General features: G+C 43.4%; 2 protein-coding genes across 2 annotated transcripts; one reads left to right on the top strand and one right to left on the bottom strand.

Annotated features, from left to right (window-relative positions):
* Positions 1-2,176: 2,176 nt before the first annotated feature.
* Positions 2,177-6,308, top strand: LOC109641305 (germ cell-specific gene 1-like protein). Its single transcript, XM_069516083.1, has 6 exons — positions 2,177-2,507; positions 3,329-3,523; positions 4,462-4,521; positions 4,612-4,770; positions 4,855-4,966; positions 5,528-6,308. The coding sequence occupies exons 1-6, from the start codon at positions 2,312-2,314 to the stop codon at positions 6,204-6,206; spliced, it is 1,401 nt and encodes a 466-aa protein (XP_069372184.1). The 5' UTR covers positions 2,177-2,311; the 3' UTR covers positions 6,207-6,308.
* A 3,260-nt stretch (positions 6,309-9,568) lies between these two features.
* Positions 9,569-11,447, bottom strand: LOC109641306 (visinin-like). The gene is made up of 3 exons (XM_020105718.2): positions 10,910-11,447; positions 10,154-10,265; positions 9,569-9,840 (listed from the first exon to the last, which is right to left on the bottom strand). The coding sequence occupies exons 1-3, from the start codon at positions 11,288-11,290 to the stop codon at positions 9,755-9,757; spliced, it is 579 nt and encodes a 192-aa protein (XP_019961277.1). The 5' UTR covers positions 11,291-11,447; the 3' UTR covers positions 9,569-9,754.
* Between the last annotated feature and the right edge of the window lie 2,872 nt (positions 11,448-14,319).

The raw sequence follows: 14,319 nt of genomic DNA, 5'->3' as shown, positions 1-14,319 counted from the left end.
GAGAGAGGGAGGTGGAGAGATGAAGAAGGAGAGGGAGGGAGCTGGGACTGTGGATGAGTTGACACAGTATAGGGAGCAAAGGGGAGGGAAAGGAACAGATGGGACTTGTGAGGATTAGAGGGAAATCTGGGTGGTTTTCTGATGGAAACTCACCCAAGACGCAGGAGGGTGTGACGAGGGAGGGAGCGCAGAGGAAAGGTGAGGAACACGGACATCCACGTCCGGGGAGAGGTGCAGAAAACACCAAGACGGCGTCCGCTGCTCCTCCCGAACATGGTGAGTCCACTTGTTTCTGACTTTTTGATTTGTGGTGTAGAGTGTAAGCTGATCAAGAGCTGAGCTTGAACTGCAGCTGGATTTTTCAATCATGCACGAAGGAAAGATTTCAGCTCATCACGATGTGTCTGACAGCAACAAACAGTGTTTTATTAGTTGTGAAGCTTTTTGCTGCTGGACGGTGAATTCATGATCTGAAACTTCAAACTGCAAAGTAAATGTTCTGGTTCAGCTCCTCAGGTGCTGAACACACAGCGGGCGTTGTGTCGACACATGTACAGAACGTTAGAGTGCAGCAGGACAACGAGTCGGGACACTTTGGATTAAAGCTTCTCTCCATGAGCTGAATTACACCTGAACGCCTCGCTGGGCGATCAGCACATAAAAAAAAACTGAGGAATAAAGTGATGTTACATGAGAGAGAAAGACTTTGATCATCCAGCAAAAGCAAATCTTCTGAAACTCGCTGATCTGCCGCTGCGTCAAACTTCACTGAACTTTAGTTCAACTGGGGATGATGCATTTTCCAAGTTTAGCTACTGACAAGTTGAAATGACTCATATTTCACCACATGATGTCGAGAAGGAGCAGAGTTTGTTTGTGTGTTTATTCCAGACTGAAGTCCACCTACAGTTATATTTTGATTATTTATTATGTTTTTACATCATTTATCATGATGATATTAAATTAAATATTAAAAGCAGCTGAGGATGATACTTGGCGGTGATTCTTCAGCATGATGAGATGACAAAGTGACATGAAATATAAATACTTCATATACTCACTCAGCATCAGCTGTAGATCTAAACCTGAGGTACTTTTGTGGATTGATTATATATTGAAAATGGTGAGATGTAAAGAAGGGGCAAAGTTTCCCAGTCGGACTAAACTTGTAGTTTAAACTCAAGGCTCAGCAGATCCTCAGTTTTTTTAAATGGACACAAAAACAAATCATCTCCATACTTTGAAAAACAAAGAAAACCTGAGAACATAGAAAAAGAAGTATTCAGACTAAAAGATTCTTGTTACGCTAAAAAACATGCAAGTATAATCATGTACAATAGTAATAAAACACAAATAAATACATAAGCATGAATGACTTCATCACTGTTTGACCCAATCTCTCCTGATGACTCTTAATCCAGATGTTTGCCTCTGTCTCCTCTTAGGTGGTCGTCCAGACAATGACAGAGTCAGCGAGCATTAATCTCATCCACCTAACTCTGCAAGATTAACACAGATTACCAGGCCCGACCAGAGGTGGGCCTGAGACTCTGGACTAATCGCTCCTTGGCGAGCTCAATCCCTCCCCGAGAGGTGGAGGAACAGGTTGGAGACGGGATGTGCCCTGAGCGCCGCACCGATTAGTCGCAAAATCCGCGGGGGAAGATTTAGACGTTTATCTTTGTCCGAGAGGAGACGAACAGAGACGAGGTGCAGGTTGTGATGGGGTAGAGCGGCGGCTTCGTGAGAGGGAATGTGCGGAGTCAAGCGACTCGCCTGGCTCGTGCCGTAGCATCGAGAAGAAGAAGAAATGTAAATGTACTTCTTTCTGTGACACTGGAGTTCCTGCTGCAACCTCTGGCCTTCACATCTGTCTCTTCTTTCTTACTCACTGGAAGCGATTAAATCTGCCCACACTTCATCTTTCTCCACTGTCCTCTGACCTCCGCTCATCCACAGTTTGTCTTCCTTAAGCCCCACCCTTCCCCCCATCTCTCCACCCAACCTCTGTTATCTTCTCCTCTGACCTTTGTTCTACTTCTCAAACGCCCCTAATCCCCTTTCCTCGCTTTCTCACTATTTTCTCCTCTCCTCCGTCCTCCATGAGTCAATCACCACCACAACCTTTCACGCCCAACACGCCATCAGCCCGCTGGACTCGTGGTGTCACGGAAACCCGCTCTTGCCTCTGATCTGCGTCCTGATTGGTCAACGGGCTCTTGCAGCCATTTTTGAACTTTCAGAGCCGCAGGCCTCGCTCGTCCTGTCTCCATCTTTCTTTCCCGTGTCTGTCTTGAGTGGAGAGGCAGCCATGTTGGAGAATATGTCCAGACGTAACCGCTCCCTGTTGTCCCTGTCCCTCACCTCTCTGGCCCTCACCCTCTCCGTGTTGGCGTTCTGCACCTCCTACTGGTGCGAGGGGACGCACAAGGTGGTGAAGCCGCTCTGCCTGTCGCCGGTCAAGCTGAAGAACTGCGGGCAGAATAACAGTCAACCGTACACCACAGGTGAGGGCGGGAAAAACACTCCGAGCACAAATCACAACTTCTACACGGCTCCCCCTGGTGTACGTTTGCACACTAACACATCCCGCCACCATACATTTAGTTTTAAATAGAATGAATTACAAACCGAATGAACAAATAAACCTTAATTTGGGAGTTTTACAAGTGAAGAGTCATCTTTGTTTAAATTGTTTGTTTGAAAAGTGAATTTTTTAACAGTATTTTAATAGTTTTAGTTTGTAAAAATGCTTTTTAAGGAACATATGGATGGAAGTTGAAACTTAACATCACATTTAAATCTTGTGTTTTAGATTTAACCTTGATACACGTGTATAATATTCATAACTGACAAAACTGTGCTGATATTCCTGTCAGGAAACATACAGTGTATTTGTGATGTAACTATAACTTTTAATTAAAGTGACTTAATTTATGATGTAAAAAGAAAAATATTCTTTGATGCAGCATTTTCAAATTATTTTTCTTGCACCCCACGTTCAAGCCTTTTACACTTGACTGGCAGAGATTCACATAATCCCGGCTTTGTTGCTAATCTCAGAACTTTGTTATCTGGACTCTCTAACCCGCTGTCTTATCTTTGAGCTCTAAGCCTATTTGTTTCCATGTACGATTCAATTTCCACGACATAGAAAGACCATAAATTACCCAAAGAGCCGTGTTTCAGATTGTTTCACACACTGTGACCTACAGGAGACCTGCTGTAGGATTAATGTCAGAGTTTGTTGGCGTGTTGGTCAGAGAAATGATCCCACACACTCTGCATTTAGCATCTTCTCTCTTTTGTCCCACCACTCTCCATTCAGAGGCCCCCACCCCCGACCCCAGGAACCCGGCCACCAACGTGACGCTGTCTCCGCTGCAGAAGGATGAGCTGGCCAGGTTAAAGAGGAAGCAGCTGGCCAACGCCGTCCACTACATCTGGGAGACGGGCGAGGACAAGTACATGCTGCGTTACTTCCACACGGGCTTCTGGCTCTCCTGTGAGAAGCACAATGAAGGTTTGTTGTTAACGATGGTGGAAGAGGTTTGCACTTGAAGACTTGTTGGTTTGATGCTATAGAAAACTGAGGGTCCAGCAATGTAATCAGTTACTTTCTTTAATTTTTAGTGGTTTACTTCATACTTGTTTCATTTGGATCCCCTGAAGTCTGGAAGCTTGTCTATCTTTTACACCAGGAATAATAAAAAGCCTGTGATATTTCACACACTCCATTCTATTATGCTTCTGTTGTTCTTTTACACTTCACAGACTTCAAAGCATCGTAAATTATGAATGAAAATGAAAATGGAGAGAAGCTGCAGCTTATTGTTGTTTAAAATATCAGCATCTGCTAAAGAATGAAGAGGACCAAGTTCAAAACATGAAGATAATAGAAGTTAGTCTCTCTCCGCCATGGCAAGTACTAGTAACTACTGTCAACAGGAATAGAGTATTAATACAAGCCTGGATTATTTTAGCCACGCACCAGTAAAAAGTCTTGACTTTGTTCAGAGGAAAATCAATCAGCTTTTTTCGTTGCTGCATTTTATTTAAAACCAATTTGATGATAATGATACATCAAATCTGCTTGAATAACTTTATTCTTCACTGAATCATCATCCTCACAAGATAAAACTTGTGCGTCCTGCAAACAGAAAGTAATCACTGGCTCGTATTCTTCATCGAAGAGAATAATGTGATTGGTCCGTGCTCAGCAGCTCAAAGCAGATTGATCTGGGTTTTGACCCGAAGTCACAGACACGACTGTGACTGTGAAAGGGATTAATAAAGTCTCGCTCACCCAAACACAAGGACAATTGTTGATGGTTGATATTCAGAACCATTTTTAAACTCAAGACTCATTTGAGTCTGAAGAATCTCGACTCCACCACGTTCATCGTGCTCACGGGACAAGAGTGTTCAAAAGATGAATCCAAATCTGTCTTGTCCTTTCAGGTGAGGATCAGGAGGAGAAGTGTCGCAGCTTCATCGAGCTGACGCCAGGAGAAACTCAAGGTACATTTCTTAAAAAACAAGTTTCATTCACCTTCACGTTTACACAAACAGGATAAACCACCTGACCCTCTCTTCCCCTGCTGCCTCCAGGCGTCCTCTGGCTGTCCGTCATCAGTGAGTTCATGTACATCGGTCTCCTGGCCATGGGATTCCTGCTGATGTGGGTGGAATCCATTTGCCTCTGTGCCAAGAGGGAGATGAACGCCCTCAAGATCAACGCCTTCGCCGCCATGTGCACCGTCCTCTCAGGTGAGGGACACTTCCTGTTGTGTCTCTTTAACTTGTTTGATCTCGTCTTTAACAAACCCTACGTTTGTGTTCTTCCTCTGCCAGGTTTGATGGGGATGATGGCTCACATGATGTACACCACAGTGTTTCAGATGACCGTCAGCATCGGACCCAAAGACTGGAGGCCACAGACCTGGGACTACGGATGGTCCTTCGCGTAAGTTTGACCATCATCGTGTCTTAATTTGCATTCTTCGTTAATTGAATGAGGGTTATGGCTTTATTCAGCGCTTCACTCATGACAAGTATGAGACATTTTCACCCTGAACCGTCGCCATCTTGTTGCATAGCAGAGCGGGCAAGACCCCAACCTCATCTGCCAACATGTGAAAGCGGTGGCTGGGACAGAAGGACACGTCACATGGAACACGCACGATAATAAAACGTTCATATTCGAGTCAAGTTAGTCAAACAGTCAGAATATTACAATCACAATGAAACGTTGTGCTCGTCAACCGTGTTCATTATGAGGCGGTGCTTCATTCACTGCAGAGACGTGTTCTATCAAGAATCCAAACTGAGTCCGTGCACGACTGTGCGTTAGCGTGTTTTTCTCAGCTGGATCGTGCATCATCTATTAGCTCGCCCACCAGCTAGCCGCTAGTAGCACCAATTATTTAGCTAGAATGTGCAGATGAACTTTGCCACCTTGTGGAGTGACAGTGTTTTACAACAAGTAGCGTTAAAGGTCAAACTCTCTCCTCCCTGGACTCCACAGAATGGCGTGGCTGTCGTTCAGCTGCTGCATGGCGGCCGCCGTGGCAACACTCAACTCCTACACGAAGACCATCATCGAGATGAAGCACCGGGCCCGCGTGAGGATGGAGGAAGCCCACGCCGCCACCTTAGCTCCTTCCTATGAGGAGGTCGTACGAGGGGGTGGTGGAGGAGCAGGCGGTGGGGTTTACTCCGTCAGCCAGCTGATTCAGCTCGGCCACCAGGGAGCGCTCATGGACCCACTGTGGCCCAGAGGTGTGGGACCAGCTGTTGGACCTCTTGCATGTGGAGCTGGGGGAGCGCTGCTTGTTGGTGGAGGAGGAGTTGGAGTTGGGGGAATGGGAGGAGTGGGGGTGGGAGGAATGACTTCCATGGGAGGAGTGGGTGTGGGAGGAATGACTTCCATGGGAGGAGTGGGTGTGGGAGGAATGATGGCCATGGGAGGAGTCGGTGTGGGAGGAATGACCGCCATGGGAGGAATGGGAGGAATGGGACTTGGAGGAAATGGGGTTGGAATGGGAGTGGGAGGAATGGGAGTAGCTGGAGTGGGACGGCTGGGGGACCCTCACGGTTTGGTGGTGGTGGAAGGATGCTGCGCTGAAGGATGTGAAGACTGTGAACGGGAGATGGACGAGATAGATTACGCTCTGCAGGAGGAGAGGGAGGACTCACTCTGCTGAGATTTTGTAGAACCGTGATGAGCATCTTGTGGATGACATCACGAGGCTTGAACACAAACCACACCTACCTTTGTATATATATAAAGTTTACTCATACTTGTAGCAGAATGCATGTGTTTGTTTGCAGCAGTTACACAATGACCTGTCTGAGACTCGAACACTTACACAAGCAGAGCAACATAACTTTTCTATTGTTGTGTCTCTGGCCCCCTGATGAATATTCACTTCCCCTTTAGCTCCGGTTTGGTCTCCACCAACTGAAATATATCTGTGAGCGTAGATTACGCTTGGTTTGTTTGAGCGTGTTTGATTTAAAACTGTGTGATTGTGGGAGAACTCGGCTGAAGAACCAAAACAAACCGGCTAAAAGAAGCTAGAAGATGTCGAGTGTTGATTCTCATTGGATTCATCTCTTTGAACGACTGCAGGTAAATGTGTCAAGTTGAAAATGAAACCAACTGAAGCTTAACAACATGATCTAGTTTGTTCAAACCCCACAGATTTCATCCAGCTGCACTTTTGACGTTTATAAACTAAATTCCCAATTTGTTTTAGTTCATTGACGGAAACATGGAAACATTAACTCTTTGTAAAAATGTAAGAAACTTGTCGTTTTGTTTTTATAAAGACAGTGATTGTAAAATATGTTTAAACGTGTTTGAAGGACTAAAAGGCCAATAGAAAGCTCTGTCTACAATAGTTTTATATTTTTTTGTTATTACTTGTATCAGTACATTTTGAAGAATTCGAAAATGAATATAAATATTCATACGTCATTGAGATGAAAATCAAAGGGATGATGTGATTGAGTTTTTAAAGTGAACATTACGGGGAAATAATTTGTTATAACTGCGTTGACTTTGACTGTGGTTTAGTTTTACTCACAACTTAGTTTCATATTCAGTGTTTGCACGAGTGAGTTTGGTGCCGAATTAAATCCCTGCAGGTTTTATCAACACACAACAGCCTCGTTGTAGCTGAAGTCTTCAGAACAATTGAGAACAATTCTCACCAGCAAGCTCCTCACAACGTGGTCGTATGATTTTTGACTGAGTTGATAAACTTCCGAGTTCTGAGGAGAAAATCAAACAGTTTCTATCTCTGCAGGTTATTAAAGGCTCATTTCTGCTCATGTTCACAGAAACTCTGCGTTCAGTTTGTTCCTGTTCGCGCACGTCTTCTGACCCTAACCTGGAAACCTCGGGGGCCAGTGAGACAAGGATAGTACACGAGGATGACGAACTTTGTGCAGTGTGTTGAAATCGGGTTGTGGTATCATCTGTTGTGTCACATCAGGCAAACGCAGCAGGAGATTCTCCAGGTTCATTCAGACAGTGGGTGGAACCATTTTCGAGGAAAGCAGCTTTTATGATGTGACTTGACACAACGTGTTTACCTCGTGTTGCCTCTCCGTTTTTTATCTCGTACCTTGACTTCATGTGCTTTCATTCCAAAGAGAAGAAAGCTAGAATCCAAGATTACAGCAACAGAGATTTGGATGTTAAGACAGATGCTTTCAAATGCTGCACAGAAGATTATGTCAATAATCTCCCCAGTCAGGGGAATACGAGAGAGAGAGAGAGCGATTGACATAATAAAGGCAGTGAAGCGGAGATAGCCGGGGTTGTGGGGTCACTGAACAGTATGTGAGAGTAATTAAAAATGTAAATTACGAGCTTGAATTATACAACAGTTTATATAAGATGAGTCTCTCACACCACTTCACACGCAGATGATTTATCTGCTTTGTTCCAGAAGATGAAGGGGTTAATTTATTCATGCATTCACACAACAGTCTGTGTCCGTGGTGATTTTAATGACAGCAGCAACAAAAGAAATAACTTTATAATCACGTAACAGCTATCTCCTATTTTATTATTAAGTTTTGAGCCATCTTCATTTGCTTTTTCAATTTGAATATGATTCTTTGTTCAGGCTCATTCAATTCACAGGTCCGTCAAGATGAAGAGTGACTTTTGATGATGTCATCAGTGACATCACTAACTCGTTACATCGTTAAACTAATTAAAAGCAGCACAGAAGAGAATATTTCAGCTCAATCTGGAAATTTTTATTCTTTAAAGAACAATTCCTCGTAATGAAATAAGCAGATGTCTCCCAGAATGTGGAGCAAGAAAGAAAAGTAGGTCTTCTCAAAATGAGACGATATTAATCTTTCATACTGTTTGTCTGCGTTTGTCTTGTGTAACTTAAGAACTCATTGTGAAGCAGGACAGTTGTGAACATCTGGAGATTTTGGGAGGATTGAAAGACTTCGGCTCTTGTTTTTAAAGATTAATTCGAGAAAAGGAAAAGAGCTAAATATGTTGGAGAAAGAAAGAAATGATAAAAGGTTCCATCCATTGTCTTCTGCTTGTCTGGGCTCAGGTTACGGAGGTAGTCGTCCGAGGAGGGTTTCCCAAACATCCCCCTCCCTAACCACGCTTTCTAGATTTTCCCGAGGCGTTCCCAGGCCTGATGGGAAACCTAGTCCCATCTAGTTCTGGGTCTAGTTGTGCGTAAACCTCAACTTTCTACAAACAAGATCTCCTCTGCATCCACAACTCAATATGGGTAAAACAATTTTCACTCTGTCGACGCGTCAGTGGAACAATGTCCTGGTTGTTCTGGATAATCCACAGATGTCAATGAGAACAGGGAAACTGTTCCCAATCAAAACTATGCACAGTGGGGAATGTGGATTATCCTGTGGATCAGAGTTTGAGTTTACCAAATGTGATTTCTCTGTTATTTGTCTTTAGTGACAAACAGTCATGTCGTCTGATTATTTTTTTTTGAACAGACTTTGAAAAACACTGGAAAAAAAAAAAAGACGATGTCTGGCACCTTCGGTTTTTATCACAATTTAGATTTTCTGAATTTATTGTAAAGGAAAATCCAGGAGCAACACGGTTTACATGTTGAACATGAACAAAGCTATGTTCTCCAATATGCACCACTTCACTAGAACACTCACATGTAGCCTCGTGGATGAATTACACACTGTGAAAGACACAAAGTCGCACAATAATAACAGACTTCACTTTACTGCAGCTTTTAAAAAACATCGCAGGGTAGAAACTACAGACTCCAGCGTGGGCTGCCCAGGTGAGAAGAACACATAATCATAACTGCAGTGATACTTGAACTCATATTAAAAGGTTTGTCGAGCTGCTGAAACACCTTCACAATTCACGTTTGTAAAGTTTATATGACACGTTTAGAAATTCTATATGTGCTTTATCTATTCAGATCCAGTGTAAAATCTGTATATTTAGTTATAAAAGTGTATTAATCAGGCCACACTGTCATGAGGGAACGCCGCTGTCTGCTTCGTGATGGACTGACACTCGTCAACGAGGATTCGTTTAACTCTAACCTTTATTTTCTGATCTGTGTGGAAACTGTGATAAAACCCTGGAGGAGAGATTCTGTGTCATTTGGTTGATGTGGAGCGATGTGGTGACGTCACAGCTTGCGAAGGTGCTGTCAGGAGGAAAAGACGGGAGGGAGAGAGATGAAGAGGGAACACATCTGAAAAACAGCAGTTACTTTAAAGGCTGATACTGAATCAGGCGAAGAGCGACGTCATTTTCCAAAACTCCCTTGATGAACTCTCCCTCTGCCACTCGGTCTGGATGGAGAAAACCAGAAAGTTTCGTTAAGTTCATGTGAGCGAAAACGACTGGATCATAAAAAAACATGTCATTAACAAAACCTCTTGAATAATATAAAGTAACAGGTCAAATTAATAATCAGGTGTTTATATAATCCAGTTTCTTTCTTCCTCCATGTGAAGTGTAGAAACAATCGAAACTTTTTATTTTGACGAAAGCTCCTATGTGAGATTACGAACTCTGGTGTTGCTCAGTATAGACTGTCTACGATGCTATATTCAACCAAAAGTCTCCTGTCCGTCCAACACGTCCTCATTTATTTCGTCTCACCATTGTCGCCCTTGTCAAAGAACTTCCAGAGTTTATCCGCCCTCTTCTCGGCTGAGTTTTCGTCGTTGGGCAGATTAGCCAGCTCATCTTTAGGAATCAGCTTGAAAATGGCCTGTTGGCGAAAATAAAGCAGAAGACAGGGTTTAGTTTCCAGACACGCTCACAGATATTTGCTCTTGTCTGCATTGCACCTGAACTTGATGTGAATTCTTCTCGTACACGTTCTACTTTCTGCCAACAGAGCGCAACCATCGCTCCCTTTAATCTCCTCCTTTAATCTCAACCATTTGTTGGTGCGTCTGTTGACAAAAAAAAACCGGCAACAAACCGCTGCTGTGTCCCGGATGAAGCCACCGGCTCGTTGGCCTCACCCGCTCTCATCAAAAAAAGAAAATATGATCAACACAGCGTCTTCATCATCGACTGGATCATCATCAGAGGCATCTTACTTTTAAACGAGTGCAGCGTTTGAAGAGACGATTACTGGAGAGACAGTGATCTGACCGTTGAATTCGTTCAGACGTGCTGCCGTCAGACTGAAGAAATATTTGTGTATTTATTTAGACTTAAAGCATTTTTCTCTAACGTCTCTGTTAAATCGTTTCAACCTCACTTCCTTTCTCTACATTTCAAAGGGAGCAGCATTTTATTTTGAAAGTTTGTGCCCAACTGTGACACCAAATAAATTCTGCTGTGATCTTTGCAAGGAAGGATTGTCCCCACGAAAACGTTGCCGCCATCTTTCCCAGAACTCACCGTGCAGATTTCCTTGACCTCTGACTTGGTGATGTATCCGTTCTTGTCCACGTCAAACAGCGAGAAGGCCCACTCCAGTTTCCTCGTGGTCTTCCCTGTCGACGTCATGTGGAGTGCGATGATGTACTCCTTGAAGTCCAGCGTGCCGTCGTCGTTGGTGTCGAAGGAGCGGAAGACGTGTTGGGCGTATGTATTGGCGTCGCTGTCTGGGAAGAACTTGCTGTAGATGTTCTGGAATTCCTCTTTCGTGATGCGGCCCGTTGGACACTGCCTCTTGAAGTTTTCGTACCACTGGACAATCTCGGTCTCCGAGAACTTGGTGTTGAGCTTCAGATCCTCCAGGATCTCCTTGGACACAGCGCCGCTCTTGCTGTTGCCCATTGTCGGTAGTGCTGGCAAAGTTTTACAGCTGTATCCGGGTGTGAACTTGTGGCCCTTCTGCTCCTCTGGGCTGTTAATGCACAACCCTGACTCCTCGACTTTGTAAACAGAAGATTCTTCCTGTAACAGTATCGCTGCAGTATCCTGGTCCTGGCCGGGAACTCAGCGAGAAGCAAGTGCTGTGGAGAGAGCAGAAGCCGCTTGGTAAGCTCGTTAAGCCAATCAGCCGTCAGTAATACCAGCGAGAGTTGTCACGGACAAAGTTAAACTCAGGTCAAAGATGATCTGCTTGTTTATTTATCCGACATTTGAATTGTGGACTTCAGAAGGTCTTTGAAAGTCAACGCTCATTTGTTATTTCAAAATAAACTGCAAGCCAGGTTTTAATTGGACGAAGAGAACATCAGTCACATCTTCTCGAGAGACAACGGTAATCACATGGTTCCAATCTAGTGCGTTAATAAAGTTACCTGACACATTTGGACAAACGCTCTTCATTAAAATAATTATTTTCTTTGCCTTCTGAAAGTCGAACATGGAAAACTTGTGCCGGACGATGCTTGAAAAAATAAATGGATGCTTCATGTTTGTTCATCTTTCATTTTATTGTTTTTCATTATTTTCAATGTGCAGTGAAAAACAATGTGAAAGAAACTCCAGTGTCGGGAGGAGCCACACGAATGAAGGTCGATTAAGACTAAGTCAAAGTCGACTCTGCACGGATGAGCTCTTTCTGCCACATGGATCAGGATCTTCAGAGGGTTGAAGTCGGCAAAATATTTAGTGTCTCGTCACTAAAACCAATCCAACGCAAATAACGTTTAACTGGGTCAAAGAAATCCACTAGAAACCTGGAAAACTGGAACTACACTCAAAAAATACAAGGTAAATATAAACTTAAATCATAAAGTGTAATTGTAATCAGGCTCCGAGCTGATAAAATGGACATCGGACATAATTAATAACAAGATTAATGATCAATGCAAATAAGTAAAATAATATCATGGTAACTTTTTTTACAATAGAAGAAGTCATTTGTAATTATCTTATTTTATAAGCTGTGAGTAAATCAGCTGTATAATCAAATGATGAACAAATAATACAAATAATCTGAAATCAACTACTGCTACTTATCAAACAACAAAACTCTCTTTTCTTGGTTTTCCTCCTGTTTCATTTAAATAACACTGACAGCACCGACACAAAGAACAAGAGCTCCAGCGGCCATGTTGATGTTTGAAAGCTCAGTCTTTCCCGTGTTGTTGTTTCCTGCTGTCGGTGTTGTGCGGTTTGTTTCCTACCTGTGTGAGCAGCTGACGAGTCCAACACAAACACTGAGGCTCTGCCTGCGAGCAGCACAGGAAATCAGCCTGTGGAGATAAGTCAATTAAAGTGGATCCTCCTGACGCGGAGCCAAGGCAACTCCCATGTGAACCCCTGAGCTGCTGTGAGATCATCGTCAGTTCCGTCACTTAAGTTTTGCTGTGATCGTGTGAGCGGGATGTTCGGTTCATTTGAATTATGAGAACATATTTATATCGCGTCAGTAAAAAATTGCTTTAATTGCAGCTGTTTGTATCCTGGAATATTCCGTCAGTTATGAAATGACCAAAACTACGATAGATAAACAGAAGTGAGAAGTGATGCATGAGTCAAACTTCGGTTTGTGTTGAAATGTGATGTATGAATTCAGCTCTTTAATACAATTGATTAATTAAAACTCAAATAATAATACAGTCTACAACAACAACACAAAAATAACCACCTCTGTGTTTAGAATAATCATTGCATCAAAACAGCTGCTAAATTTAATTTTGAATATGGAATATTGGTCTAACATGACTCGTTATTTGTGTCACTACATTTGAAAGAGAAATTTGACTTTAACCAGATAACATTTTTAGATGATCAGTGTCGATGTCAAATAATAATTTAACTCAAATGATTGTGTGTTTCATGTCGTCATTATGGGATGTGATTCACGGAGAAGTCATGAGAGGTAACGTGGTTTTGACGCAGGTCAAATGGACCACATGGGACCACATGGGACCACATGGGACCACATGGACGTCCCGCAGCTCATAATAGAACCTTGGCAAATACAACAGGTGGGGGTGGGGCAGTGGAAGGTCACTAAGAACAAACTTTTTCAATATTTTGCACACTCAGGTAGAAACGCCCGATACTGCATATTCATTAACGTAAAAGTACTAAATGGACAGCGTGTGTTATTCTGCACGCAATCCTCAGTGCACACCGCTAGTAAATCAGCTTGCATGTTTTATCTTGCGTGTGAAATCAACGTGTAAAAATGTGTGCGAACGTGTTTACTAGATCAGGCCCTCAATGGTTTGAATCCGGACAGTGGTTGGCGTTTATTTAAATGGGATTTAACTGCTCTTAGCTGAGTTTCACTGCTGATCCACCATCTGCTCTGTACTCCGGTCTGAAAACACAACACAGAGAAACCTGCTCCCCTGAAATACCTGAAGTCTGGAAAAAAAGCTAATTTACTGCAGCGAAGAAGGGAGAGAGCATCGTTAGCATCTGTGGCCTTCGTCCTCAGCTGCAGGAACGTTCCCCCAGTAACTAGGAAACTTTGGAGGCACTCTGCAAATCTGTATTTAGGTTCCAGGGACATTTTGTTAAAAATCTTCACTTCACTTCTTGATGTGCTTTCCTGAAAGCTCTGTCCGTCAATTTGAAGTATTTGTACTTTGTTACTGTCCCCCTCTGCTTGTAGACGCTCGTTTGCATGCGCATGATGTCTGCCTCACGTTTCCTGAGTCACGTAAACACAAAATGCAACATGCACATGAACTGTAGGGGCAGTGTGGAAGTTTTTGAACAGAAGCTAAGTTAGAGCCTCGTGACATAATATCACCAACCTGCAACAACAACGACCCGTGAGCTCGTCCAGTTTGTTCATTAATCTGATGACACAACCACCTGCAGTCGTCCTCTCCGCCCTGCGCTCTGCAGGCAGGCGGAGCGGCTGGATTCTTTAATGCAGGATAAGTATAGAGCAG

Source organism: Paralichthys olivaceus, chromosome 20 (assembly GCF_024713975.1).
Source record: "Paralichthys olivaceus isolate ysfri-2021 chromosome 20, ASM2471397v2, whole genome shotgun sequence".
Lineage (NCBI taxonomy): Eukaryota > Metazoa > Chordata > Actinopteri > Pleuronectiformes > Paralichthyidae > Paralichthys > Paralichthys olivaceus.
Note: the sequence above shows the minus strand (reverse complement) of the source record. Positions and strands in the feature narration are given on the sequence as shown.